Source organism: Plectrocnemia conspersa, unplaced genomic scaffold, assembly GCF_051122295.1.
Source record: "Plectrocnemia conspersa isolate PC_06_02 unplaced genomic scaffold, ASM5112229v1 ptg000008l, whole genome shotgun sequence".
Taxonomy (NCBI): domain Eukaryota; kingdom Metazoa; phylum Arthropoda; class Insecta; order Trichoptera; family Polycentropodidae; genus Plectrocnemia; species Plectrocnemia conspersa.
Window position 1 is genome coordinate 6,203,734 of NW_028277172.1, and position 27,473 is coordinate 6,231,206.

Genomic DNA, 27,473 nt, shown 5'->3' on the forward strand with positions numbered 1-27,473 from the left:
GGTAATTTGCTTGTATTAACGTGATTCGATCTTCACTTGAAAATTTGTGTCTGTTATCTTAAAGGTGGAATGATTTACATGTTTCCCTTATTAATTTTATATGTTCTTCATACGTCAATCCAAATTTGCAAGGCTCTTTACATTCCCTGTTTCATATTTAGGGTTTGGGAACCTTAGGGATGATTGATCTCGTGGCCAATGAAACTTAATGTGAAATCTAGTAAGTTGTTTCTTACAGTATTTTCATATGTGCGATGGACGATTAATGTTCGGGAGTTCCAGATTGTCTTCGCGTCTGCCGATTGACTTAACGTGCGAGATGCATAAGCTATGGTAAATCATTTGAAATTTTACCTTGTGATAGAACAGCACCTGTAGCATAATTTGATGCGTCTATAGTGAGAATAAATGGAACTTCAAAATTTGGAAATTGAAGTATAGATTTACTCACAATTTCTCTTTTAATATTTGGAAAGCAATTTCCTTTTTTTCATTCCATGAAAATTTTACATCTTTCTTTAATAGTAACATTAATTTTTGTGCCACTTTAGCGAAATCTGGAATAAATCTTCTATAATATATTAAAGCTATTCCAGCCGCGTTCCTTGTGGTGTCAATATTGTATTTTTCTTAATGTCATGACATCACGGTCCAGGTTTCTTCAGTAGACGTCTTTATTTTTTCCCGGTCATTCCCTCTAATTGCAAACATGCAGATCATGAAAGAAAGATCCATGGTTATTGAGAACAACCAATTCTTCCCTACCTCCTACACTCACTTTTACTGTTATCTCTTCTTTTTCCTTCGTCCCCATTTATCTGTTATAATTCTCTTACATCTCTCAATAATTTTAATGCATCAAAGCCTTGATAAGTTAATATTTCCTTCCGTGCTTCGTAAGTCTTAGCCTCTACAAACATAAGATCATCTTGTTCAGAAGTTGTGAGGCAATCCTTGATTGAGTCGTCTGCTAGGTACCACTGGTAAATGGCATTCCAGCATTCTCTAGTGGCTGTCTTCGTGGTATCTGAAGTACTTGGCTAGACCATGGTTAAGGATTCAGAATTATCTATTTGTGCGTGGGGTCTATTCTTTCGTCTTTTTGGGAAAATTGTATGACAATTACTACCAAGAAAGTCAAAACCATCCCTGTATGATTGACCACAGCGTAAACACTGCTGGTACTTGACTTTAGGAGGATGTGGTCTGTTTAAGAACCACGCACAATTGGAACAATTTTTTCAACCCCTTTTATGAATGTGTTACCACACCTTGGACACTGCCCAAATGCGCTTTTATTTTATTTTATGTTTTATATTCGCGGGTACTCGATGATAACCGGTATTTATCGGACAGGCGACTGACCATATGGGTTAAAGTTATTAGTCTGAATGCGTTTGGTGTTGCAGCTGATCTAAAAGAAGCTGCATAATACGAAAACATGGTTGACAGATCAGTGAAATTCCTATCTTTTCTATGCAATACATCATCTATTACTAAGTGCACCAAAAAGAAAACCAGGTGAATATTTGTTGGAGGGATAACCCCAATCCTGGGGGATCAGTGCAGTGCTGTATGAGCAAAACATAGATCTAGAAGTGCTAGATTCATCACTCAGTCCAATATCTGTTGGACCACACAGTACTTTTCCAATGTTGTTATGAAAGTATTGTGCAATTTTCAATGGAAAGCATGCAGTCATTCTTGGTATTGTTATTGTGGTGGGAGATAAAGCTATTCCAGCCGTGTTCCGTGTAGTATCAATATTATATTTTTCTTGAAACCGTGACATCACAGTCCATCCATGCTTCTTCTGTGACTTCTTCCTTATTTTTTCCCAGTCGTTACCATGAATTGCGAACATACTAAAATACTAGCATCTTAGTGACATCTTTTTTTATTTGATTAATGAGAGTCAAATGTCTTCGATACAAAAGTTATTACTCAGAGTGGGGTTTTTCAATATAGAGTTCACACGCGCCCGTGTGTGCACGTGTCTAACGCCAAAAACATTTTGAACGCGCCCTTGCATACAAAATGGTGAAGTGGTTAATATAGGGCGGTATTCTTTAACAATATTATGGTCGATTCTCCATAACCATCGCCATACAGCCCTGGCACACATGAAATTGCAATAAATGTTTTGTGTCGGGCCATGCATCGCCATGACTTGACGTTCTCCGTCGCTGTTGTCGTCGAGTATTAATCGAGTAATTTTCAAAATACTCGATTATCGAGTACTTGAAAAATAGACGAGTATACTCGAGTATTGAATACTCGATTACTCGAATTGGAGACTCTAATCGTTAGTATGTGCTGTAAGTAAGCAGGCGACCCACCGGTGTGTCGTTAGCGATTAACAGCTTAATATATCGTGGCCAAATTCGTGTAAAATGGCATTATTGCAAATTCTTTAAATTTGGACTTGTGAATAAATACCAATTTATATAATTCGACCCTCAACATTTTTGTGAAAAGGGTATACCTTTTCTCGAAAGCCACTCCATCATTAAATACCTTTTTTGAGTTTGATGTTGTAGACGAGTTTATCTGCTTATTGTGATATGATGCATTATTAATTATCACCACCGATCTGGGCTCTATATTTGGAATTAGCATCTCAGCTAACCATTTTTTATAATTGTCGAAGTTCATATTGCCATGGAAGTCGACCGTCTTTTGATGTTACTTATATTTTAAACAAGCATTCAGTATAAATCCTGCCTCACTGCCAGCATGTACGATAATAAAACGAGGACCTTTTGATACGGGCTTTCAAATACCACTGTCCGATGAATCGCTCCACGCCATAGATGAAGTGTGTATGGTGTGAACATATGTTACGCCAGCTCCTTCCTGAATAGCCTCCTCATAAGTTGATGGATCAACACCTTCTGGAGCGAACACTTTGACCAGGTTGACAGTATTTTTATATGCAAAGGTCATATATTTTGCGTTGGCTGCGATGTTTGTGACATTGATTTCATTTATCTTCCTTGCGTTCTTGGACCGCTGTGAGCCCAGCAGTGTACCCACAACATGTACGAAAAAGTAGAAAGTTGGGTTCATCACTGTAGAATAAGGTGATCTCTGGACTATTCAGAGATCTATTTGATACGGGAAGTATGAATCACCGTCGACTACCTCCTCATCATCGTTCATCATTTGAACGATCTCATCGCCCAGAGATAGAACAGACAGCCAGTCGAGCAGTTCAGACCCATCCTCCATTCCGAGGAAATTGATTAGATGATGAGTGGACATGAGAGCGGCACAGTCCCTATACCGTGATGGAATTGTAGAGAATCTGTATATTGAGTCTTCCGCTGATTTAAACTTCTCAAAGAACATATCGACAGCGGCTACAATGATACAGAAGTTCTTGTCTTGTGTTAAGTGTTCTGGATGCAGCAAAGGTTTCTAGTGCTACGCGTACTCCTATTGGTAATTTAGCGTGAGCCTTAGCTCTCTCTACCAATTTCATAAGCTGTTGCTCAGCCGCCCTCCCTAATCTGTATCCCGCCAAAGCCAATAAAACTAAGGATTGTGATTTTACTGTTGGAAGAATTTTCGAATTTCGAGTATTAATCGAGTAATTTTCAAAATACTGGATTATCGAGTACTTGAAAAATAGACGAGTATACTCGAGTATCGAATACTCGATTACTCGAATTGGAGACTCTAGCTGCCAGGTCTTCACACATAAGCACCGTTCAATTTGGAATGTAAAACGTTTCATTCAACATCCAATTTTATTGTTTAAATTAAAAAAAATATCTGAAATGAAAAGGATTAAATTTTAAATGAAAATGGTTTTATTTGAGATTAAAAACCTGTATATATATATGCAGTCTGAGCGTTCGGGAGTAGTCGAGTCGACTGTGTCTGGTCCTGTTTTGGTACCGCGTTATATTTACAGTCTGTTACGTCAAACGCATTTCCACTCCGCACTTTGAAGGGGGTAGTAGGAATGCGTCGTTCTTGTAGACAGTTGTTCGCGTCGTATGTTTAATTTTCTGCTGCAATGCTGATTTTTCTGCTGGCCGTGTGATCTCTAACATGTGCCTCAATTGAAGAAATATTATACTTTTCAAAGGCCTTGATCTCCTCCGCATATTTGAGAGAGAACTTATAATAGTAAACGCCAAATAGAATTGGAATAGGGAATTCAGCTATTTGGTATCCTGCTGAAGCTGATACAAACAAACCCAAGTAAGGTGCGTTTCTCACATCATCTGCTATAAGCTGCATCTTGTGACATCAACAAAACTTTGGCCATATTGAGGCTCGCAACTCCAAAGTTCAATGATGTCGTGTTTTTAGACGTGAAAACCAAGCGCATCTGGACAACAAGGGGCTCCACCACTTTGGTAGATCATACTTGGTCTGTATTTTTGTGAGATCAGCAAGCTAAACCATCTGCATGACGACCGACTAACTGAGCAGTTAGTCGGTCTATATATCAGATTAACTGAGCAGTTTAGACCTGATATATAGGTGGTCATCTGATCCTCCGATGGAATTGGCACTTTTGGGAAATTCGGTTTCTTTAAAAAGCTGCACATATTGCTTTTACTTTTCTTGAAAGATTTCCGTATTTACTTCCTGGCTACTTTGTGTCAAGCCATTGGGGTTCCAAAATGCCGTTCTCAAAAAATGAGCAGACATTTATTCATGCTTAGATATGACCAGTGTTGAAAGATTTGGCATGGAGTCAATCCTTTCCATTAGCTTTTGTTATCATATCTTCAAGTTTATTCATTGTCAGTTGCTCTTTTGGTATAAATGTTTGTATTTTCACTATTTTTGTTTTTGACCTTATCGCGTTAGCATACTTAACTTTGGGTTGGTTTTATAACGAGTTTCATAATTTAATCTCGTGTTAATTTCTGTTATCAGTAACATGATTCGATTTTCATTTGAAAACTTGTGTTAAGATATAATAAAAGTGTTATTTACATGATTTCATTTTCAATTTATTTTTGTTTATCACACGTCCGTCCTAATTTGCGAGGCTTCTCGCATTCTCTATTCCATATGGTACTTATTATTATCTTCATTTTTCTTGATAAATAAATTATTGAAGAGTTCCATGTGACTTGATCCAAAAGTTCCAAGTCTTGTTGATCATGACCCAATCTCGGGGGTCAAAAATGAAGTCTTCTTCGGCTTAAACACGACCGATTAGTCCAGTGATCTCGTCGCTTATCTTGGAGCAGGTCGTTCTAGCTGGTAGGTTGACTCGAATTATCTTTTCCTTTCCATTTGTTGTCCTTTTCAACGTTGATCTGGTTCGTTTTTATCTTGCATATTTAGTAACGTTTGGATCAAGAATTAGTGCTACAGCTATTCTAGTACTCTTTCTCTCAAATCTTTCATTTTTGCAAATATAAAGTCGCTTTGTCGTTATTTGTATTGACGTACATCACACTTCAATTTATGCTTAGACCAAATGAATACAGAGGTAGTAAATAGTCTTACGTTCCTTGAGCTCATCATCTTACATTGGTCCTGAGGATATAAAAGTCTGATAATATAGTTTCATTTCTGGTGGTTTTTCTTATATAATGTTAAAGGCTCTTGAAAGTGCAAAATCGTTGTCTTTCAGGATTTATATGCCTCTAATCTCAGGATATTCCTGTTCTCAGTGGCAGTCGGTGAAATACTTTCTATCTATATCTTTCACGCGAGCGATCGAGAGGGAAAGTATTTCACTGACCGCCACTGGTTTCGATGAGTAAAATTTTCCATATTGATGTAATTTTGTCTCACTCTTTGAAGAATGAACTTCTCTTTTCTGGCTATTCTGATTCAAGTTTGTTATTTACGTGATATGGTATTAAGAGAAAGTAACTAATTAATTGTGTTATATTATCTTCTAGATACAATTTATAATGCTTATAACATACAATATGTTTCACGAACTATCTATTTGGTTTACTTGGTCTATAATCTCGTTTTTATTCACTCTTGATAGTCGTATTGAACCTACTAGATTGTTTGTGCTGATTTCTACTCTTGCATAAAATTGATCACAGGTTTTCCTGGATTTTGTTATTACCAAGTTCCTGTTCTAATTGCAACGAATGTTTATTTTCACAAAAGGTTGAGATTAATTGTTTGAGGTTCTTGCATGTGTAATAATTAACAAGTATTTTAACAAAAATGGATACAAATTCTTTTGTTCTCTATCAAAGATAAAATAAATTTCATTAAGGTATGTAGGGATAATCTGACGCCATATTGATACAACTTCTACGCCCTACATGTTTAATCAGTAATATGAATATGTATTGTGTGGTTAACTCTGATATCAGACTCAATGTGACACTGGTGTGATTTAAACAACCCAAAAATTGGCTTACAATGTAATGTGATTCTCGAAAATCATTGCTCTGCTGGATCCCTGCCTAGTTTTCGAAAGTCTGCGTGACTATTTAGCATTTCTAATGGTTATTGTTAACTCGAATCAAATCATTTCTTAACCTGTTTTTAATAAGTTTCCGAACGGTCATAAGTGTATTTGTGCACTTAGCAATTACATAAGAGTCAATTTAGTCATAAGTGTTACAGATCATATATGTACCCAATTAAATAAATGTACAACTTATAATATTATAATCCACAACATACTGAAAGATAAGTGTAATTGTAAAAAATGCTCTCGCTTACTGATTTATTATTATATTTATGTTAACACTAAATTTAAACCAAAGTAGACGCAACCAATGTATGAACTGTTTATTCTTACAATAAAAAATGTTTGTTCTAATTTAAATTGTAAAATTCATTAAAAATAATATGTGTAGAAATTGTATTTTTATATTAATAAATTATTGTCTTTAAAAAAATATGTTTTAATATGAATAAATTTATTAAACCCACAACCAACTAAATGTGATATGAAGAAAAACGAAACCAATTTTAATTTAAGTAAGTATACTGAATCGAAATATTATACGACAAAAGCTCTGGGTAAGTATAAGATTTTATCTCACCAGGAATCTTGCATTTTATTTAATTTAATAATTTTTGAAATCTGTATCTATGAAATTGCACATTTACAGGAATTGTTTTTGTTGAATTAAACTGCAAAAGAATTGATAAAGAAATGCTTCCACCTATAAGATTAAAGATTTCCTCAGAAATGGAAGCTGTGTGTAATTAAAGTCAATGGCTCAAAATACATATGTAAGTTAGAACATCATCAGTCTTGTTTGATTCAAATTTTTATTGATGCTATAGGACAGCGCTGTCAAACTACTTTTAGTCAAAACGTTTCAGGGGGGGGGGATGATGTTAGTAAAAATTAAAGTAAAATATTGTCATGTATGGAAATATTTTATTTGTACGAAATGTTCTTGGCCCATCAGTTGAACATATCTGCTCTAGTAATCTATTGTTTTTCTGAGAATTATAGGTTTTGACATGGCATGTTCTGTATATTGCCATAATTTAAAAAATTAGCAATACAAAAATATTTTTAAAGTAAGAAAATAATGCTATACTATAACAATAATATTCGTTTGTAAGGTTGATAAGGAGAATGAGATGCACGTTATCAAATTGTTTATGTATTTTTTAAGTAAATATATACATAAGAAGTTGTGTGAAATTGAATAAAAGAAGTCGATTGAAAACCACTAACAATGGAGTTCGAAACGATCACTGCTTTTCAGAACCAGATAGCTTGCCTAAGGAAATGTCTGCATATAAAGCTTCAATCTTTTGATTACGAAAAAAATTCTTCCTTCCCTAGATACCGGAGATTCCCAGGATGTGAACACGCACCACAAAAGAGACTACGACGTTGAGGATTTGCCCTGCGCTTGTCGAACCTCAATAGAATGCCGGCGTCGGGGCTTCGCCCTTGGATGGTGTGGCCACCGATGCTGTGTACCCGGTGACGGTGACCTGCGAAGCCACCTAGTTCCTGAATTAAATAAGAATAAAATTAATGTTTTCTTTCACTACTAAAATTCAACATTTTTTACAATAAAAAATATATTTTAAACTAGCAGATAGTGCTTTCATTCACTATTTGGAATTAAATAAAAAAAATATGAGTATAGTGAAACCTCGACTTACACAAGTGACTTGACTTACGAGATGATTTTAGCTCTTACCAGCATTCTGCATTCCAACATTACACATCTCAGCATCGCAGAATATAAAAAATTCTGAAATGACATTTATTCAAGTGTCTGTTTAGAGCAGTATACTCAACCTGTTTTTCCTCCGAGTCAAATACAGAGCCGCAGCATAATATAAAAAATAAATGTACTTTCCTGTTATCGGGGGTCAAATTAATTTTAAATGATTAGTTTTAAGCTTTGAATATAATTCCAGATTTTAGAGAATATTTGGTATTGATTATGAATGGTTGCAGGTTGAGTGTCGCTGGTTAGAGGTATATAAATATGGTAAGCGTAGAGATAGAGCTGATCGGGTTGCACCCGTAAATAGTAACTACTTTTCTTTATAGAATGAAAAATTGCTGATTTAAATGGATTGAAGATTCTAAATGTAAAAGCTTACCGTTCAACGCATAAAACAAAAGTGGATAAAAACGATGATAAATTTGTCGCTAGTTGTAGGTGGTTTAACAGATTTAGAAAAATATTTCCTTATTAGTTTCAGGAGAGCATACATCAATCGATGTAGAAACTGCAAAAATACTTCAGGAAAATTATAGAATAAACGGTTAGTATACAGCTGATTAGGTGGTTAACGGGAATGAAACGGAATATATTGAAGGTAAATGACAGAATGAACATAGGTTTCTACAAATGTAAAATCTGCTTCTGAATATAAAATGGATGATAAAAATCATAATTTAGAAAATATGATTAAAGAACTACATAATAGAAAAACTGAAAACTTTTTAATTAAATTTGCTCCCTCAACTGAACTGTGCAGAATTTAAAAAACAATTTCAATAATCTTACAAGTCATGAAAAGAATTTCAAACTACAAATAACTTAAGGGTCCTCGAGACCATCAATCGTTATGTGTTTGATGGTTTTGAATGAGGAGTGATTGATGGTGCGTCATTCGCTATGATTCATTCGGTTTGTTGCGCCGTTGAAGGAAGTCGTGTCATACCTATATACATACATATTTTTGCGAACCTGTCTTGGGCTGCCAAATTTTTCTGATGCAATCCAGGGTAATCCGAGACGGTTGGTAACCTTACTTTTAGTATCTACCGATCTGCGGTACCGCCTCCTTTGCAAATAATTCTACAACAAACAGCCTGATGATTATAAAAGATTCTTCGAATGGACCAGGAATCATTTGACACGTTATTAAATATAATCTGGCTAAATATTGAAAACAAGACAAAAAATATGGGTCAGGCTATTCCTGCTAGTCAAAGGTTCTCTATAACAATAAGATACTTATAGTCCAGTCAAATAAGGATATAACCTCTGAATGAAGGATAGAAAGCTGAAATTTTGTACAGACCTTTGTTTCGATGTTCTTAAGATTGCCTGAAAAGTCTCATAAGATCGAGTGTCCGCTAGTCAAGATATCAAAGGTCAGGAAAATCTTTTTTTTATCATCTATGCAATAAATTAAATTATTTTAAAATTAATTAAAGGGTTCTAATTTGGACTTTTGTGGTAAAGCTAAGTAAATCAAATAAAAAATCATTAAATTTAAAATTGTTTATTTAACTTAAGTAAAACAAATTTTAACAAATAAAATTTCAAGGAACTGGGATGCAGAGCATGCTTCATTGTCATATTCAATAAGAGATTGGTCTTGTAGCAATACAGGTGGTTGATTGTATATGAGAGAAACCGAAATTGTAGGGGTTTAATTACGTGAATTGTATCGTATGTATTTGAAACTAATTTGGTGCAGACTGTGTAATTTGTAAAGAAATAATTATTATGGGTGCAGGTGATTAAACATGTGATGTCTAAGTTACGTGCGATAAATTTGGTGATTGTGAGGAATCGAAGGCTGAGAATTTTTGGGATGAATAAGAAGGTGAATCTATTTCGCCTTGAAAAAGTACGTCGTTAATTATTTTTTGTGCATAACGCTTATGGTCGGGAGCTAGTCACATTTTAAATTCAATTTCTGGTCTTGTGAAATATGTTTTAGCTAAATCCAATAAATCGCCAGGTAGTGATAATTAATATTGATATTTTATTAATTATATCTTATTTATATTTATAAATAAGTAATTAATAGTAATTATTATTATTATTATTTAATTATTACAAACAATAAAAACCAATCACAAAAACAGTTGACAATATTAAAACAGTCGAAATAACGTATAAATATATTCATAAGTATTTACAAATCACAATTTTCATTGAAATATTGATGACATAATTTAATTTCGATTCACAAATTAAAGTATTAAAAAGCGAATTTCCGCGATGCGTTTGTGCTAATCCTAAAAGTGGCCTAAAGAAGCACGATCGAAACCGCGCGCGAAATACAAACAACTAAAATTAAAGCGTGACTTTATAATTATATATACCACTGTTTCATCGCAAATTCTATAAATAAAATCACTGAAATCGTTTACTAGGAACTCAAACTGATTTTTAAAACATATATTGCCATCTTTTACCTTTCCGTTTCTTTAAAAAACGAAGGTTTTAACGAGCGCATCATATCATGCGCTTGGCGTTAGACAGTAGATTTACTTGCGCTTGGCGTTTAAAGGATTAAAGGGTAAATTAAACGGGGCATGCATTTTAATTATAAAAATAATGGTCGGACGCCGACGCTTCTTCGGCCAAAAATAAGAGCTGTCAAACTGACGCGAGTTGTCATTTGACTTCGTTGTCAGTTTAAAATGTTTATTTCGCTAATCTTGAACAGTTTCGTCTGCGATAATATTCCATAAGTCGTTTTTCGGACTATCCGATGGAGACTTGCAGGGCTTGTCTTCGCAGGAGCGCTCAATTCCAAAGTTTGAATTCGGACAATTGTGTAGTACGATTTAGGGAATGCACATCGTTGGAAGTGAGTTTTTCATCGATTGACTTAGAACAATTATATCTCAACTAATATCATAACTAGGTTTTCTTTTAACATAATATCTGTTATTTGGAAAATTTCAAAGGAGGACAGAAAGACAAATTGGTACGGGACCTAAAAAAAAGATCATCTCTGAATTGTTTTGAGTAGGAGAAATTGCTAGAAGAGCTCAAAAAAGCCTTCCTTGAACAAAAATTTCCGAGATGTCCTTTTTATTTTAAAAATCTGGTCACTTTAAATTCATGTAATATAGATTAGCAAAACTTGGTTTCGCAAGCATTTAGAAGCTCTTCTCCAGGAATACAAAACCATCTAACGTCACGAATATTATTAGCAAACAAATTTATTTGTACACTGAAACAAAATAAAATAGAAACATACTCATTATTATATTACATATAATATAATACTAGATAAATAAATAATGTAAATTCATTTTTTTAGGCCAACGTCGATGATGAACTACCGCAGTGCATTTGTCAACCTTGCTATGATATGATTCATCAGTTTTATTTTTTTAAAAGGTTATGTCGGCAATCTGATGCAATTTTACGTCGGCGAAATCAGGTAATTTAAAAATACATAAAATTGAATGGTCGGAATTTAAATCAACTTTGGGTCAGAATAAAAATTAAAAACAGTCAGAATAAAAATAATAAACAGTCAGAATAAAAATAAAAGATGACTAGAAAAAAAAATTAAATAAAATCATAATAAGGTAACGTGCTGCCACAGTACGCAGGAAACTTCAAGTTAACCTATTTAACTATCTCAATCCAATCATTCCAAATATACTCAATAACAATTGCTTAATGAAATTAAGTAGTGGGAAAAAAAGAAAAACCATTGTTAATAATTATATTATAATTTTTATGCAAGATGCATTTTTTTAATCCACTACAATTACATCAATTTTTTATCAGTTACAAATTTCGTTTAAAATTGTTTTGATGCATTCGATCTGTTGCAGACTCTTTCTCTCTAAAGCAGCGTTTCCTAACCTTTTTTGGCTCACGTTCCACTTGGTAGTACATCACACTTAATTATACCACTTCGTAAAAATTATTGTATTTCGAGAAATTTGTTATTCTATTTGCATTATAAATTTTATAAAGTGATTATATTTCCCAGAACTCAATTTATTTAAGTTTAAAAAAAATACCAAAGGTTTTATTTTTTATGATAAAAATAAGACATTTGAACTTTACATATCACAATGTTTTTTTTTTTAAATAAAAGCTGCTCAAGCTCATTTCTTGTCGAAATTCAAAACCAGGATATTTAAAGAAGTATTTTTTAATAACTAAATTTTATTAAAAAAAATTACATAGAATTAAATTAAATTATTTGTATAAAAAAAAATTAAATGCGCCGCCGCAGGCAATTTTTTCCCAAAAATTACCAATATTAATAGAAAATATATGTATATAAAATTAATTAAACACGGTAAATGTAAAAATTTTTCTGATGAAAACGAGATAATTTACACTTGCATTTTTACAAATTTACAGCAGCGCCTCAGGCAAAATTTTTGTTTTAAATATAATAATATTAATGAAATTGTATTTAAAAATATTTTTACTACCGAAATTATCTATTTATTATCGAAAATAATAGTTGTTAATAAAAGTGTAGCTTAAGATTATAATACTTTGTTATCAAGTTATAAGTTTAATTTTTAAACAAATTTTACGAAAATATAAGCACAATAATATAAGCAAAATAAATTTAATGAGATCCTTGTGCTTGTTTTGAAGAACATAATTTTTTGAAATTTGGTTCAAAAGATGTGAGAACCTTTAAATCTACACCTGCGTCCAATTTGTTTCGATACTTATTTTTAAAAAAAACCTATGAATAAAAATCTTTTTCTACTAATTCCGTACTAGTGAACGGTAATAAGAATTTGAGAGCTTTTTCAGGAAGTTCATCATATTCTTTATCGATGTTTAACCAAAAACGAATTAGATTGTTTCGTTCGAATTTTACTTGTATAGTTTTGTCACTTGATAAGTCTATTAAATTTTCTTTATCTTTTATTGATAACGATGAAGCTTTTTCTAAATTTTCTGCATAGAAGGGGTTTGAAATCCAATTTATTATCTTTGTTTTCGGGTTTTGGAAAATACTCCATGAAAGACGATTTTAATCCTGTTAAATAAACTATTATGTGTTCTCGTAAATCTTGAGACAAGCTATCCTTATTTACAACCAAAAAGTATGTAGAGTTTCGAATACTTCCGGTTGATTGTTTTCGATACACTGTTTCCAAAAATCTAATTTCTTAATCATGCTTTCAATTTTATCATTAACATTAAAGATCGTCATCGAGCTTTTCTGAAAAATTATATTTAGGAAAAATACAATAGTTTAAATGATATTTTTATGTCCGCCATTACTGATTATTTTTCGCGTACCACCAACTATCTACTCACGTACCACTGGTGCTACGCGTACCACAGGTTGGGAACCGCTGCTCTAAAGAGTGAAGTATATTCTCTGTGGAGATGGTCGACTGTTTGCCCTTAAGTTGCGGAAAATAACATATTATGTAATTTTCCAAATCTCATTCATCATCTCGTTTGTATCATTTAATTTTATTATTTCATGATTTCCTTTCCATATTTTATGACAATTTTGTATACATGTACTTATTACTTTATGAATAAACCATTATAAAATAAAACGAGCCTCTCTGATTTTTATATTTAAAATGTATAATAGTAATAAATATTGTATTTTGTACTTATAGAATATGATTGATGTTAAACTTGAACATGATGACACAGGACCTCACAATGCTCGTGATTATCTACAAGGAACTGTAACAATTGGTAATAAAATTAATTTTATGGTATTAGAATAATTAAAATAATACACATAAAAAAATCTTTTTGGTAAACTGTTATACAGTGCAATCAATTTTTTTTACTCGCCAATCCGAATTCTCTAATTGTCATTTTATTACTATCTAAACCGAATTTTGCCACAGTTCACTTAAAATAACAAAGCATATATATCTTCAACACCACTCTTTTTACTTAGGAGCAAATTTCTGTTGATAAAACATTCTATTTCTTTTACTTAAATTTATGATCCCTACTATATGCTGATCCCGTTGTTTTGATGTAATTATAGAACGTCCAGATCGAGGTTTATCACAACTCAGTCCTGTATCCTTTAATTTTTTCATATTTTCCTGCATGGTGGTCTAAGAGATATTAACCAAAGATTAGACGAGCTTGCGTGTTAAAATTATTTGTCATTCCCAGACCTCTATTAAACTTGCCCTTTTTATAACGCCTTTACTTATGTGGCGTTATAAAAAGGGCAGTGGTTATCAATCTTTTAAAAATATTCATCCAAATTTAATTTTAAATAATAAAAAAAAACTCGATTTGCCATTTTTCTCAGGAAAAAACACTAACTGTATCATACACATATTTTTAACGTTGTCATCATAATCTTACGATCTTTGTAAAAAAAATTATTAAGTCATATTAAAAGTACAATCATTTCAATTTTTTTGGAATAGGTGAAAGCATGGATGCTAATATACCTGAAGCATTTGATGCAATTAATTCTAATCGGGTAAGTAGCTATAATGTGCTTTAGTTTGTAAAAATAATTCTTTTAAAATTTATTTCAGGGAACTAAAGTAGAAATTGAATTTTGCAGCATCAATAGTGATGCAATTATTAAAAGGAGGAATATGGACACAGGTTAGACGCACAAAAAAATTGTTTTTCATGAAGTAGCTAATTTGAATACACAAAAGAATATTGCTGGTTATATCAAGACGAGATGATCTGATATTAATTTATTAATGACTCAATGATTTATTACTGTCACTGCAAATTCAGAATTAAATCTGCTTGAAGCGATATTTTGAGAGTCTTATCCGTCATTGTGATTTCGACGTAACATTCACTTTTTAAAGATGTTAAGGGATGAAGTTTGACTATACGTCAATACTGTAGGTTTGCGAGTTGCGATCGCGACCTATATTCTTTCACGCACAGCCAGAATGTCAGCAATCGAATCTAATTTGTATCATCGAATTCCTAATTTTTTTTTTTTATCTATTTTTATGTGTATTCATATATGTTAGACTTCATTATAAATAATTAGTATTAGCAATTTCGTTATATTTGAAACTTTTTGTTTTTTTTTGTCAATTTGCAGATTTGTATGATATTAAAAATGAATCCGATTCGAGCACAGACAATACAGATTTGTTATCAGACACTGAAACACACGTATGTTTTACATTGCTTATTAGATAGTATGTGCAACTGTTTATATAATAAATTCATTTTTTTGCAGAAGGGTAGTTTAAAAATCAGCAGTGAAGACACCTTCAACAGATTGTGTTTATTGCGCGGTGTAAAATGTGAGGCATGTGAAAAAATATTTTATGATAACGCTACACTCGCAAAACACAGGACAATTCATAAAGCGTTCAAGTGCGATTTGTGCGATAAAACGTTTGAATCTGAGCCTATCCTCTTGACTCACATGATCTTTCATAAGGATGAGAACGGATACAAATGCATACACTGCTCGTTGTCGTTTAAACGCCAAAATGGTCTCAAGAGACACATCCTTGTTCACAAAAAAGATGGATTGAAGTGCGAACGTGATAAAACATTGACTAAAGTTAAAAAATTCAAATGCGAACATTCAGAATCTGATATCAAATGTGACAAGTGCAAAAAGACGTTTAAAACCCTGCAGCACCTAATGAGACATTCTGTGGTTCATTTAGAAGAGAGGAAGTACAAGTGCGAACATTGCCCCAAGTCTTTCCAGTTTGTTTACATCCTCAAGCGTCATATGCTATCGCACGCCGATTATAACTTCATTTGCGACTGTTGCGAAAAGACATTTAAAACTAAACGAGCGCTCGTTTTTCATATGTCCGTTCATACGGGAGAGAAAAAATATCAATGCGAACACTGCTCGAAGTGCTTCTATCGCGACGAATCGCTCAAGCGACACTTGTTATCGCATAGCGATTTCAAATGCTACATATGCAAACAAACATTTGAATCGCAACAAGTTCTGATGACACATGAAGCGACTCACATCGACGTGATCGCTTACAAATGCGAACATTGTCCCAAGAGCTATTTTACAAAATACGAGTTGAACAAACATTCAATGTGGCATAAGGAAACGCGCGACGTCGAATGCAGCCGTTGCGATAAGATGTTCAAAAACAAACACGCTCTTTCCATGCACATGAAAGTCCACACGGCCGAAAAGATATTCAAATGCGAACACTGCTCGATAACGCTCAAGTACAAGAACAATCTCAAACAGCATCTTTTGACGCACAACGTCGCTGATATCATATGCGATATGTGCGGCAAGATGTTTAACAACAAGCGGTCGCTCAAGACGCACATGATCGTCCATACGATCGACAAGAAGTACAAGTGCGAGTACTGCTCCAACTCGTACAAGCACAGGCACAACCTCAAGCATCATCTCAATTCTCATAAGATCGTCGCCGACATTGAATGCATCGTGTGCGAAAAGATGTTCAAGTCTAAAAAATCACTGCAGAAACACATTACTAACGTTCACATGGGAAAAGGGAAAGTTTGATTGAAAATGTTAATCATAAACGTATTTACATTGTATTATTATTTGCCAAATAATTAAATAATAACGCCAAAGTCCCTAATTATGAATGAAAGATGGAAGCGAGTACTTCTATCCCATTTTCTAATTTAAATTGCTGGGGGTGGAGTACGATAAGAGGATTTTCTATTGTTAATAGATTGACAAAAGGCATGCTCTAAGTCGTTGTGCAAATCAATTATATATATATTATTATTTAACACATTGAATACCATGTGCACAAATTTGTACTTTTTGTCATTTTAACTTCATATTACAAAATCATTATTTAATGCTCTATCCAAAGATGTTACTAATTTTATATTAACTAAAATAAGTTAAAAAATCGATAACCGAAATTCTAGAGGCTCAAAACTCAGGTAAAAAAATTTGTTTCAAGGCAGTGTTTACAATTTTTTCTATGAATATATCCCACATATCATATATTCGTAATAATTAAATCAATTATCATAAAACGGTGAATCGCGTATCAAGAAAATAAAAATGTATTTAAATAATTTTTAACACTTACGGTCAATTTTTAACACTTACGGATAGTCGCATTGCAGTCAATCGTGTAACTCTGACATTTTGTTTGATATTTACTAGTGGTTTAGAACATCATATAATTTCACTAGCGCCTATCAGTTAAATTATATTTTTGCTAGCGAAAATGTAATTTATCTACTGGTGAAATATATTTGGACTTCACTAGTGAAAATATAAATTCACTAACATTTATAGATCGCATATAAATAAATAATGATAAGTATGTTTATGTATATTTATATTACTACATATGGATAAGTTAAAATCATATAATTTTACTAGCACCAGCTAAATAAATTATATTTTCACTGGTAAAAATATATATCTACCAGTGAAATGTATACCGATATGATTTCAAAGAAATGACATTTTTAAAAATATTTTTGGGATAGATTCGAGACTGTTTTTTAGATTTTTTTGAGGGATAGCCCGAGAATTTTTTATTAAGAATCAGGGATGTCATTTCCTTTTTTTAATATTTCTACTTCATTAAGATCCATTATATTTAATTAAATGACATGTATTTTTCTGGCCAAATTCAATGCAAATGTCCCTACCTGCTGTCAACAGTATCAAAGTTGAACGGTCGTGCGAATATCGCCGCGTGAGTCGACCGTTAAGTGTTAAAAATAATGAATTTGTTATTTTAAAAATAAGTAAAAGTATTTCATCATTTTATCATAATCTGTATCGCTTTTATTTTTAAAATAAGTATATTTGCTGATTCTAAACATTAATTTATTTTTTATTATATTGCTGTCGTTTACTGATTTTACCATTGTGAATATAAAAAACTATCATTTCAAAACTGTATTTTAAATTTGACGTTAATTAATTAAAAAGTTATGATGGTTAAAAAGAATAATTTTTAGGATTATGTTCGGTATGCAATGTGTTAACTGTGACGCTTGATGTCCAAATCACAACATATTACTCAAATGATGGCCTTATGATTGTTAAGATATCAGTCCACAGATTACAGAGTAAAATCAAATTATAAGTAAATAGATTTTGCTTAGAAAATATTCATCTAATGAAAGGGCGTGACCCGGTTGTTATACAAAAGTTAAGCAAATTTTGTGCTGTACTTTTATTCAATAGTTGTTTGCTTTATATTATCGTTGAGGCTAGTTTAATTAAAAGAAATCTAAATTGTGCTAACATTTAGAAGTAGTGTATATATCATAAACATTTTTATTATATCTATCTTATCTTATTTTTCTTCATTAATATTTATATGTATATATTCACAAAATAAACACCATACGTCTATTTTTTATGTACAGTGAGTATTTTATAAGCTTGTTTATTGATCTATTCCCCTACTTCATGAAATTGTATATAACATTAAATTTTCATATTTTTTCAAAAAACAGTTGTAAGAAAATTAAAATATATTATTTAAAAATGTACAATTCACAATTTATGTAAGCTGTTGATTTATGATGATCTTTTATTAAATAAAAATAATTAGTCATTGACAAAACACAAACCTGTTTTAATTACTTTCTCAGATAACCTATAAAATCAGAAGTGTCAATAACTTATCAGAGTAGCTCATAAAGAATTATATATCTACTAAAACAGCGATGTCCAATTCAAGCCCTGCAGACCGCATACGGCCCAGATAATGTTTTTGTTCAGACGAGTCATTACAGGAAGGGCACAAAATAATCGTAAAATTTGTCATCTTTGTCTTTTCATGTTGTCCACTTTGAGGAGTTTGCTGCCTCGATGTTGAGGTGCTGTTTAAGCCTCGCTTCATGTTTAGCAGCAACACGTTTTATAGCACTGGCGACATCTTCGACACCTACATAGGTCAATGTATTATATTATATAAAAAAAAATTCTCTGCATCGGAGGCTAATTACATGTTGTTTACTTTTTCCATTATGTCTGTTGCGTATAGAGATACGCGTGCTGGTTAGTTCTTGAGTCTGAATTCAAAACATGTGTGTTTGTGTATAAAGCTTTATTGAGCTAGGCATGGTCCAATCGTTTAATCGTTATTTTTTTTATTATGTTGTAAATATTATATTTTGTTTAAATAAATATGTGCGGCCGTCCAGTGTATTTTTATTTTTGATTTTAGCCCAGTAAACCATTTCGCTTAGGTACCATATAGCTTTTTTATTCTCAGATAAACAAATTAATAGTTAAAAGATAATGTTTTCAGGTAAAAATGTAGCTTTTAATATATGATTTCCTTCGCTATCCAAGAGAAGCGCCAGCAGATCAGCGCAACTTAAAAAAAATAAAGATCAGTCCATAGAAGATAAAAAGAACAACGAATATTATTACTTTCGGGATTCTAACCTTGAGGGGTATGACTTCGCAGCCAGTAAGACGCAAGTGGAAACTAGTAAGCATTTTATTATTTAAGTTTACATATATTGAGTTACTATGGTGGGCGAGATTGTTGTTCTCCGAGCGGTGGTGGAGAAGCCGGCGGAGGGATGATGTCAGTGGAAGAACTTTAAATTTCTGATTGGTGTGGCAGTGACGGTATAGTGGAGCTTAATTAATTCCTATGATGTTGAAACTGAAAATAGAATTCAATAAAATATTAATGCAAGAAGTGTATTTTAGTGACTATAAATTAATAAATTCATACTTGCTGAGACAGGATGGCGTTTAAAAGTCCCGCCATTGGTAATCATCTAGTTCCCTTAGATTTCCGAGCGCATTTTCAAATTTGCCAGTGTTCTGGAGGCGCCATAGTTAAGAAGTAGGAAGAAGCAGCAGCCGTGTTCACAATCAATTACCATCAACTGCCAAGTCAACCATGTCCTATCATCACGATCAACATTTCTTCCATAAGTTGAAACTGTTCCTGTTGCTCAAGATGCTGTTACTCTCAGTTTTAAAAATGATCTTCCCGACATTCCAGCTGCTATTTAGCTTCTTTTCGAGGGTAGTTATTATTAAAATTCTGAGGAACTATTTTATTTAGTTGATTTAAAAGCTCTGTAGTACTTTTTATTTAGTTGAACATTAAAATTAAATTTACTTTTCATTTAGTGTTTAATTTTCTTTACTATTGTAGGACTGTAATTATAAACAGGATTCGGCACCTATAATTCATATCCGAATTTATCAATAGGTTGTAACATTAAATTATTATTGATATATTTTTTTTTAGTTGGTTTAGTAATTTATTCATATTAAAACATTTTTTACAATAAGTCATTTATTAATTGCATTATATACATACATATTATTTTTAACGAATTTTACATAAGTTTATATTTTTTCTAAATTTAACTTTACATACACTATTAACCCTTTCCGGTCCTATGTCGAATGTCATTCGACATCGACTTTATTCCAGTGAGTCCTATGTCGAATGTCATTCGACATTTTTTCTTCATCAGTTTATTGTCAAAATACAAGCAAACATATTTTTTTCTCACTTGTATTTAGTGTAGCGGTATACTGGGATGAGGATTGAATGGTTTTTATGAGCATTTGAATGTATAACTTTCTACCTGAGAAGGATACAAAAGGTTTGTTTTAGTGGCTAGATTGGTACTCGTCACTCGGATCAGTTACGCTCGACCCATCCACGTGAAAACAATTTGATAATTATTATTACCGATACTTATAATTGTACTATTATTATAATAGTTCGCACCCCTCAAAAATGCCTAGAATTACAAAAAAAAAAACGCGATAACATCGAGTTTGAAAGAAGTGATGAAGAATATATGAATGAAGTGAACAGTGACTGAACTATTTGTTGAAAGTGGAAATGAAGATGTTTCTGTGGTAATAAAACAAACAAAACCGAAGAAGAAGATTATCCATAACTGATCCTGGACCATCTGTTCCCCCCGAGTGCTTGGAGTTCTAATTCTAGTAAAGAAATAAATAGTCGTACAATACCACGAGTCTACAGAGCCTTGAGCAGCAGTGATAACGATTCCGAATTTCGATCAAGATTATTACTTCCTGTTTTTATATTTAGGCGATAGGGAGCAAAGACTGGACAAAAAGGGTCATTTCTTATACCTCAACCTTCAAGGGAAGCATAAAGATTGCCTGGTATGCTCCAACAAAAAAAATCCTGGGTGTAGGAAAGAAACGCGATACATTTGTGTAACTTGTGAGAGAAAGCCCGGCCTTTGCATCGGTGAATGTTTTCACCGATATCATACTTTGGGTGTGTATAAAATGTAATAATTAGAGCATTATCCTTACCTTCAAAAAAAAAAATTGTAAACATAAATATAGTTTTATTAAAAAAAAAAAAAAACTAGATGTATTGTTTTACCCTGTAATTCTCTAAATCTTTTGTGGACCTGGTAGAAAATTTTTTTTTTTTTTTGTGGACCGGAAAGGGTTAAATAAATTTTAAATTTAAAACAATGAAGCTGATTAATTAAAAACCACATTTGATTTTAATTAATAATGTATTGCAAGAATTAAGCTGTTCCGTTTATTTGGTTGTGTACCTGTACGCTTTTTATTTGAATGAGAAACAATACAAGAATGTTTCTACAATCCTGACATAATAATTGACAACATATTTTATATTATTATAAAGAGGTAACGTGCTCGTAGTTTACTGTGTATATCGATTAAGCGCTGTATATTTAAATTTAGACTTGAAATATGAAAGTGTGTTAGTATTGCAGCTCAAAAATATATAATTTTGACCCATATAATACGTAGTCTCCGTTGTTTCGAGAGCATTATCAAAAAGTATTCCGAACCATATATTATTATGTCGTGTCACTCTCGAGTTTACACATCAAAGATTTCAGTCCATTCCATAGAAGCTTCACACAAATCTGGATGAGTTGCATACATGCAAAAATGTCAATAAACTGAAGTCTTTGTAATTCTTTGACAATTATCCAAAGCACACTTCTTTTGAATGGCCTAATGCTGCATTGACCACATGTGGCGCATCAATAAAAAATCCCATAAAGTTCTAGGCATGGCGAGATAAGGGGTGACTAATCGATAGAAATTTTAAAGAGGCATCTAAAAGGAAGCACCGTCGCGAGAACCCTAATAGATAACAAAATGTATTGGCGGTACACAGCAAGCTGTACCACGGGCATTTATGAATACCGATAAGCCTATGTGAACCAAAGCGGCTCTGTCACCAAGTCCTGTCGTCTGGCATACGAAGGCTTATCCGATCAAGCATGGCTCCCGTCGGAAGTACGAATAATTCTCTAGTTTTAAGAACACAAGTATATAAAAATTGAGGAGCGTCAGCAATGACAGGGGCAGCGACCGAGTGCACAATACCGCCCGCGAAGTACGTAGTGCGATCCAGGAATGGATCGAAACGAGCTGAGAAGTACAAGGAAGAGCGGTCGCTAAAATTTTAGACGTGCTTGCTGGGTCTCGATTAGAGGCAGCTAAATATACGAAGCCGAGGTTGAGATAATGCATGTCTTCATCTGCAGATCAGTTCGAAACCAACTATCCGAGAGGGTGCAGAAGCTCAACAAACGAGCATAATTTTTCAGATGTTTACAATGCATTTTTTCTAATGTTTACCCTCAGTTTATTGGTGTACTTGTTCAGTTTGGCATGTTTTAATTATTGTGATCGTGAAATTTCATTTCTGTTTTAGAAGATGTGTTTTTTGATTTGAAAGAAAATGAGGATGAAGATTTGGAAGAAGATGATAATAAAGATTTTATATTTCAAACATCCACTGGTGACGCATTTACTTGGAGAGAAGGTGAATTTAGTTCCAACAATTTATGCATTCGACGATTTGTCTGTATGAAAAATGAATAATATAAACAAGAAAAATAAGGAATCAGATTTTTTGAACGAAAAAGCTTTAACTCGCTGATACAACAGAGTGAAAGAGTTCCATATCACTTCCTAGTTTAATAACCGCCAACCAGCAAGATCCTAGAAGATCGTGTCATTTGTGTTAAAAAAAGGGACGCGGATGGCCAAAGAATTAGAAAGTTGACTACAAACATGTGTCGATGTTCTTCCTAGTTTACCACACAGTACCATAAGGACAGCGCTTTGAAATCTTTCTTGTCTTCTTTACAGATGTTGATAATATTGTAAATTAACTAAAGCACGGATTCACTAGTAAGATACGTACTGCCTGAGAGCAAAAGTTTGGGAAACGCTGAAATCTGAGCAACATTTTTTTGTAAAATAAGCCTTCATGTTATTTATAATTTATGACACTGTCTGATACACAGAAGGTTTTTTTTGCTTAAATATATGTCAAACATACATCTTTTCGTCATTATATAGTGTAACTTTAGTTTCAACTGTAACATGTGTTGACGCCAAACGTTTAGAATTATTTAGACCATAGGTTCTTTAACTGGGGTCTCGAGAACATTACCGTCATAATTTAAAAAATTAAATAGATTTTCGTAACTTGTATTTTTGTCTCGAAGGGCAAATTTCGCCTCCAACATGCCTTTAAGTACACCATACGTCTCTACCTGCCAAGTGGAGAGTGACCGGCAAAATACAAATTTATTTGTTTCGGTAATAGAAAACAGATGTATTGAAGAATTTTATGGAATTATGTACTCTCCACATTCAGTCTGCTGAAATCCTTCGGGAAACAAACATCGTTCACCATTGTAGATTACTGATATAATCATAATGGATTAATCAAGGTGTTATAAAATCAAAATATATGTCCCTGCTATGTGTAATTCGCATCTCATTGGCTGCTGTCAAATATTGATTTGTTTCTATTAAATCAATATGAATACATAATAAAATAAACAAATGAATTTTCAGTTTAATAATTTGCATTCAAGTTATATGAAGCAAATAATATGGAAATCGATAAAATGTAATAATAAAAGTTAATTTCGTAAAAAGTTATTATTTCATTACACAACTGATACATTTTATTTTTTATATTTTCATAAAAGCGGTTAAAAGTCGTCATCCCGAGAAGCTAAACTTCACCAATGCTTGGAGAGGGAAGAAACAGGCGACTGAAAACCTGGTCATAAATGATGCCACATACCGTCGAAATATTATATAGGTACGAATTGCGAAAGTGTGGTAGAATTTTGAAGAAGTGATTCAATTTGATTTGTTATTAACACTTTACCTACCGCTCACGCCAATTGGCGTCCTGAGTGTGCCGAAAGTTAAACACCGCAGACGCCAATTGGCGTCCTGTGTATGTTTTCGTTTCCATGTAAATTTAAAAATATATGTTTAGTGTTTTATTTGCTTTTTTTTAAGAGATGACTAAATAAATGTGTGAATTTTCATTTTATTTTAATTTTTTTTTTTTTTAATTATATTTAGACAAATGCGAAGGTTTTATAAATATATTTTATATTTCTTTCATCAGGCAGTTTCACTACCAGACAAACTTATGTATCTTTTGATGTGGTTCGAATATTTCAACAAATTTTTCTAGACATGTTATAAATGTAACAATGCATTAATTCAAGCCATTATTAAGTGGTTCTCAACATGTGGTTCGCCGGAAATAGAAATTAATTATTACATTTCCTTATTATTAGATTTTTAAATTGATTGATGATTTTAAAATTATAAAAGTAAGTAATCTAGGAATTTAAATAAAAATAATTAAAATTGAGTTAACCAGCGGTTCTCAAACTTTTTCAAATTTCTAAAAACTTTTATCCAGCACACTTTTTTTTCGGACGGTGTAAAAAAAGAAAAAATATGATATTTTATACACAAACATATAAATATGTATATTTAAAAATAATTTATTGGGTAAATGGGTTTATTTAGAAATAAAGTCAAATTACATAAAATTAAAAAATACGATGTACATATATAAAAAGTACAAGACACTAAAAATTTATCATATCATTAACCATTAGATAGTATTGGATTACTGAGAATCTCAACATTGTCAGATTAGTAAGATTCTATTGTATTTTTTTCTATCCTGTTATAAGGAAATTCCAACATATTTTTTGTGAGTAAATTTTATCTCCCGTCAGATAATACTGGCTTACTGGAAATACCGAATCTCAGTGACACATTATTTTAGAAAGTGGGATTTTTTCGAGTTAATATTTTTGAATTATTAGCACGATACACATAAAAACTTATGGATAAGAATTAAGTTTAAGTTACACTATCGTGTGAAGTGCATCTGGTTTTCGTGTGCTCGAGTGAATATTCGAAAAATATTACGAACTGTTTATAAAACATTTTTTTTAGTTAGATACGAGTGTAGAATTACGTGAAAATAATTACAGTTTATGTTATTTAATATAGTGTTAAATATATATAGATATTCCAAGTGACAATGAAAATTATAGTGATTCAGACTCCTCTGTTCATGAAAGAAATCGTCCACATGCTCATGAGCAATGAGGAAGATGAACAAGAAAAATATTTAGAAGACACTTTACAAGACACAAAACTTTATTGAAGATTACTTGTTTCCCGTTATTGCAGAAGAAACGAATAGACACCATAATCAACACATTAACAGATACAAACTGCAAATAAAATCTAAAAAATGGATGGATGTAACGGTACCAGAATTAAAAAATTGGTTTGAGTTGATATTGCTAATGGGCCTGGTAAAAAAAGGCTCATTACACCTGTATTAGACAATAAATCCACTAATAGGAACCTTGATATTTACAAAAACCATGAGTAGAAATAGGTTTTATCAAATATTACGTTACCTGCGTTTTTCCAATAACGAAAATGTTCCTGATAATGTAGGATTACTGTTCAAAGTACAAAAAATAATTGATTATTTCTCCGAAAGATTAAAAAATATGTACAAACCAAGGCAAAACATATCTCTGGATGAGGGTATGATCCCATGGTGTGGAAGATTAAATTTTCACGTATACAACCACAGTAAGCTCACAAAGTACGGTATAGTGATAAGAATGGTATGTGAATTAGTGTCAGGATACATATCGAAATTAAAAATATATTCAGGACCTGGAATTTCGTTACAAGATTCAATATCACATCTAACATCAGACAATAAATACAAATGGCATCATCTTTATATGGACGATTTTTATAACAGTGTTGAAATAGCAAAAAAAATATATATGAAAAAAAAATAGAATCTGTGGTACCATAAGGAAGAATCGGGTTTTACCAGAATATCTGAAAAATGCAAAATTACGAATATTTTAAACCAAATATAAACGATATGGGGTAATATTGTTGCAATTGCGAAAAACAGTAAAAAATCGAGACACTTTAAACTTTCATTATATGACTAGTTATTGTGAAAAGTGATTTACACGTGAAAGACAATGTAAATTATCTGTGTATGTGCCTGGAAAATTTCACATTACGATGGAGTGAATTACAACGGTTAGTGAATATTTTATTGCAAATGAATATATATCAGTAAACTCGTATTAGTAAAAATGTCACTATACAAAAGTTTGCTTGAAAAAAGTTTTTACAAATTTAAAAAAGTTTGAGAACCGCTGGTTAACTCAATTTCAATTATTTTTATTAAAATTTCTAGGTTATTCGTTTTTATAATTTTAAAATCAAGATAATCATTTTAAAAATCTAATAATAAGGAAAAGTAATAATTATTTTTTATTTCCGGCGAACCACATGCTGAGAGCCATCTAATAATAACTTGAATTGATGCATTAATACATTTATAACATGTCTAGAAAAATTCAACGAAATATTCTGACCGTATCAAAAGATACATAAATTTAAATAAAAAAGGTAAAATTCGCGAAGTTTTGCGAAAAAGTGCCGGTATTTAGCGTAAGTCTGGTAGTGAAACTGCCGGTCGGTAAAGTGTTAAATAACGAATCCATTACATTGGACATCTATTGCCAACAATTAAATGCAAAGCTCAAGAAAAATTGAAAGAAGGCTGCAATAAAATAAATTGGTCAGATTTTGACCCAGTCTGAGTTAATCAAGTTTTTGAAGGCATTGCTGGAGTGAAATTATTTCCAGAAGACCCAGAAAGCATTCTGTATGTGATGTCTATTTATTGACGACTTTTTTAAAACAATTGCTTTTGAGACTTGAGCATATCAAAGACGGAATGCCTGTCAATTTAAAACTTCTGCTCATAGTTTGAAATGGACCAATATTACATTACAAAATATGTGAAAAATATGAATTAATTGTTTTTTTTTCTGTTTAGCACTAAGAGTTGGTTCAACAGGGCGCAGCTAGGAACATCTCCCAGGGCCTCAAAGAACGTAGCCTCAAGTCCTAATCTAGGACACTTTCATAAGCAGCCCCTTTTTAGGGCTACCTGCGCGCGCTCCTTTCGATTTAAACGCGTTTAAGTAGTCAAATTCAATATATATAAATAA

The 27,473-nt window shown here is 32.3% G+C and overlaps 1 protein-coding gene and 2 long non-coding RNA genes across 3 annotated transcripts in view; 2 read left to right on the forward strand and 1 right to left on the reverse strand.

Annotated features, from left to right (window-relative positions):
• Positions 1–27,473, forward strand: part of LOC148232821 (uncharacterized) — a 118,184-nt gene that overhangs the window by 69,729 nt on the left and 20,982 nt on the right. The window lies entirely within an intron of this gene.
• On the forward strand, positions 10,756–18,679 carry LOC148232824 (uncharacterized). The gene is made up of 7 exons (XM_088190566.1): positions 10,756–10,995; positions 11,455–11,577; positions 13,763–13,844; positions 14,546–14,601; positions 14,660–14,732; positions 15,196–15,269; positions 15,337–18,679. Exons 1-7 carry the CDS (start codon positions 10,897–10,899, stop codon positions 16,621–16,623), a joined length of 1,794 nt encoding a protein of 597 aa, XP_088046692.1. The 5' UTR covers positions 10,756–10,896; the 3' UTR covers positions 16,624–18,679.
• On the reverse strand, positions 19,543–20,261 carry LOC148232825 (uncharacterized). Its single transcript, XR_015810495.1, has 2 exons — positions 19,802–20,261; positions 19,543–19,729 (listed from the first exon to the last, which is right to left on the reverse strand). It is a non-coding gene; the product is annotated as an uncharacterized LOC148232825 (long non-coding RNA).

What these genes read in the sequence shown, in the direction of transcription:
- LOC148232824 (XM_088190566.1), top strand. Translation starts at nt 10,897, where the DNA reads ATGGAGACTTGCAGGGCTTGTCTTCGCAGGAGCGCTCAATTCCAAAGT. An exon ending in GGGAATGCACATCGTTGGAA is followed by an intron (nt 10,996 to 11,454) that starts GTGAGTTTTTCA and finishes TCATTTTTTTAG; the next exon opens with GCCAACGTCGATGATGAACT. An exon ending in AAGGAGGAATATGGACACAG is followed by an intron (nt 14,733 to 15,195) that starts GTTAGACGCACA and finishes GTCAATTTGCAG; the next exon opens with ATTTGTATGATATTAAAAAT.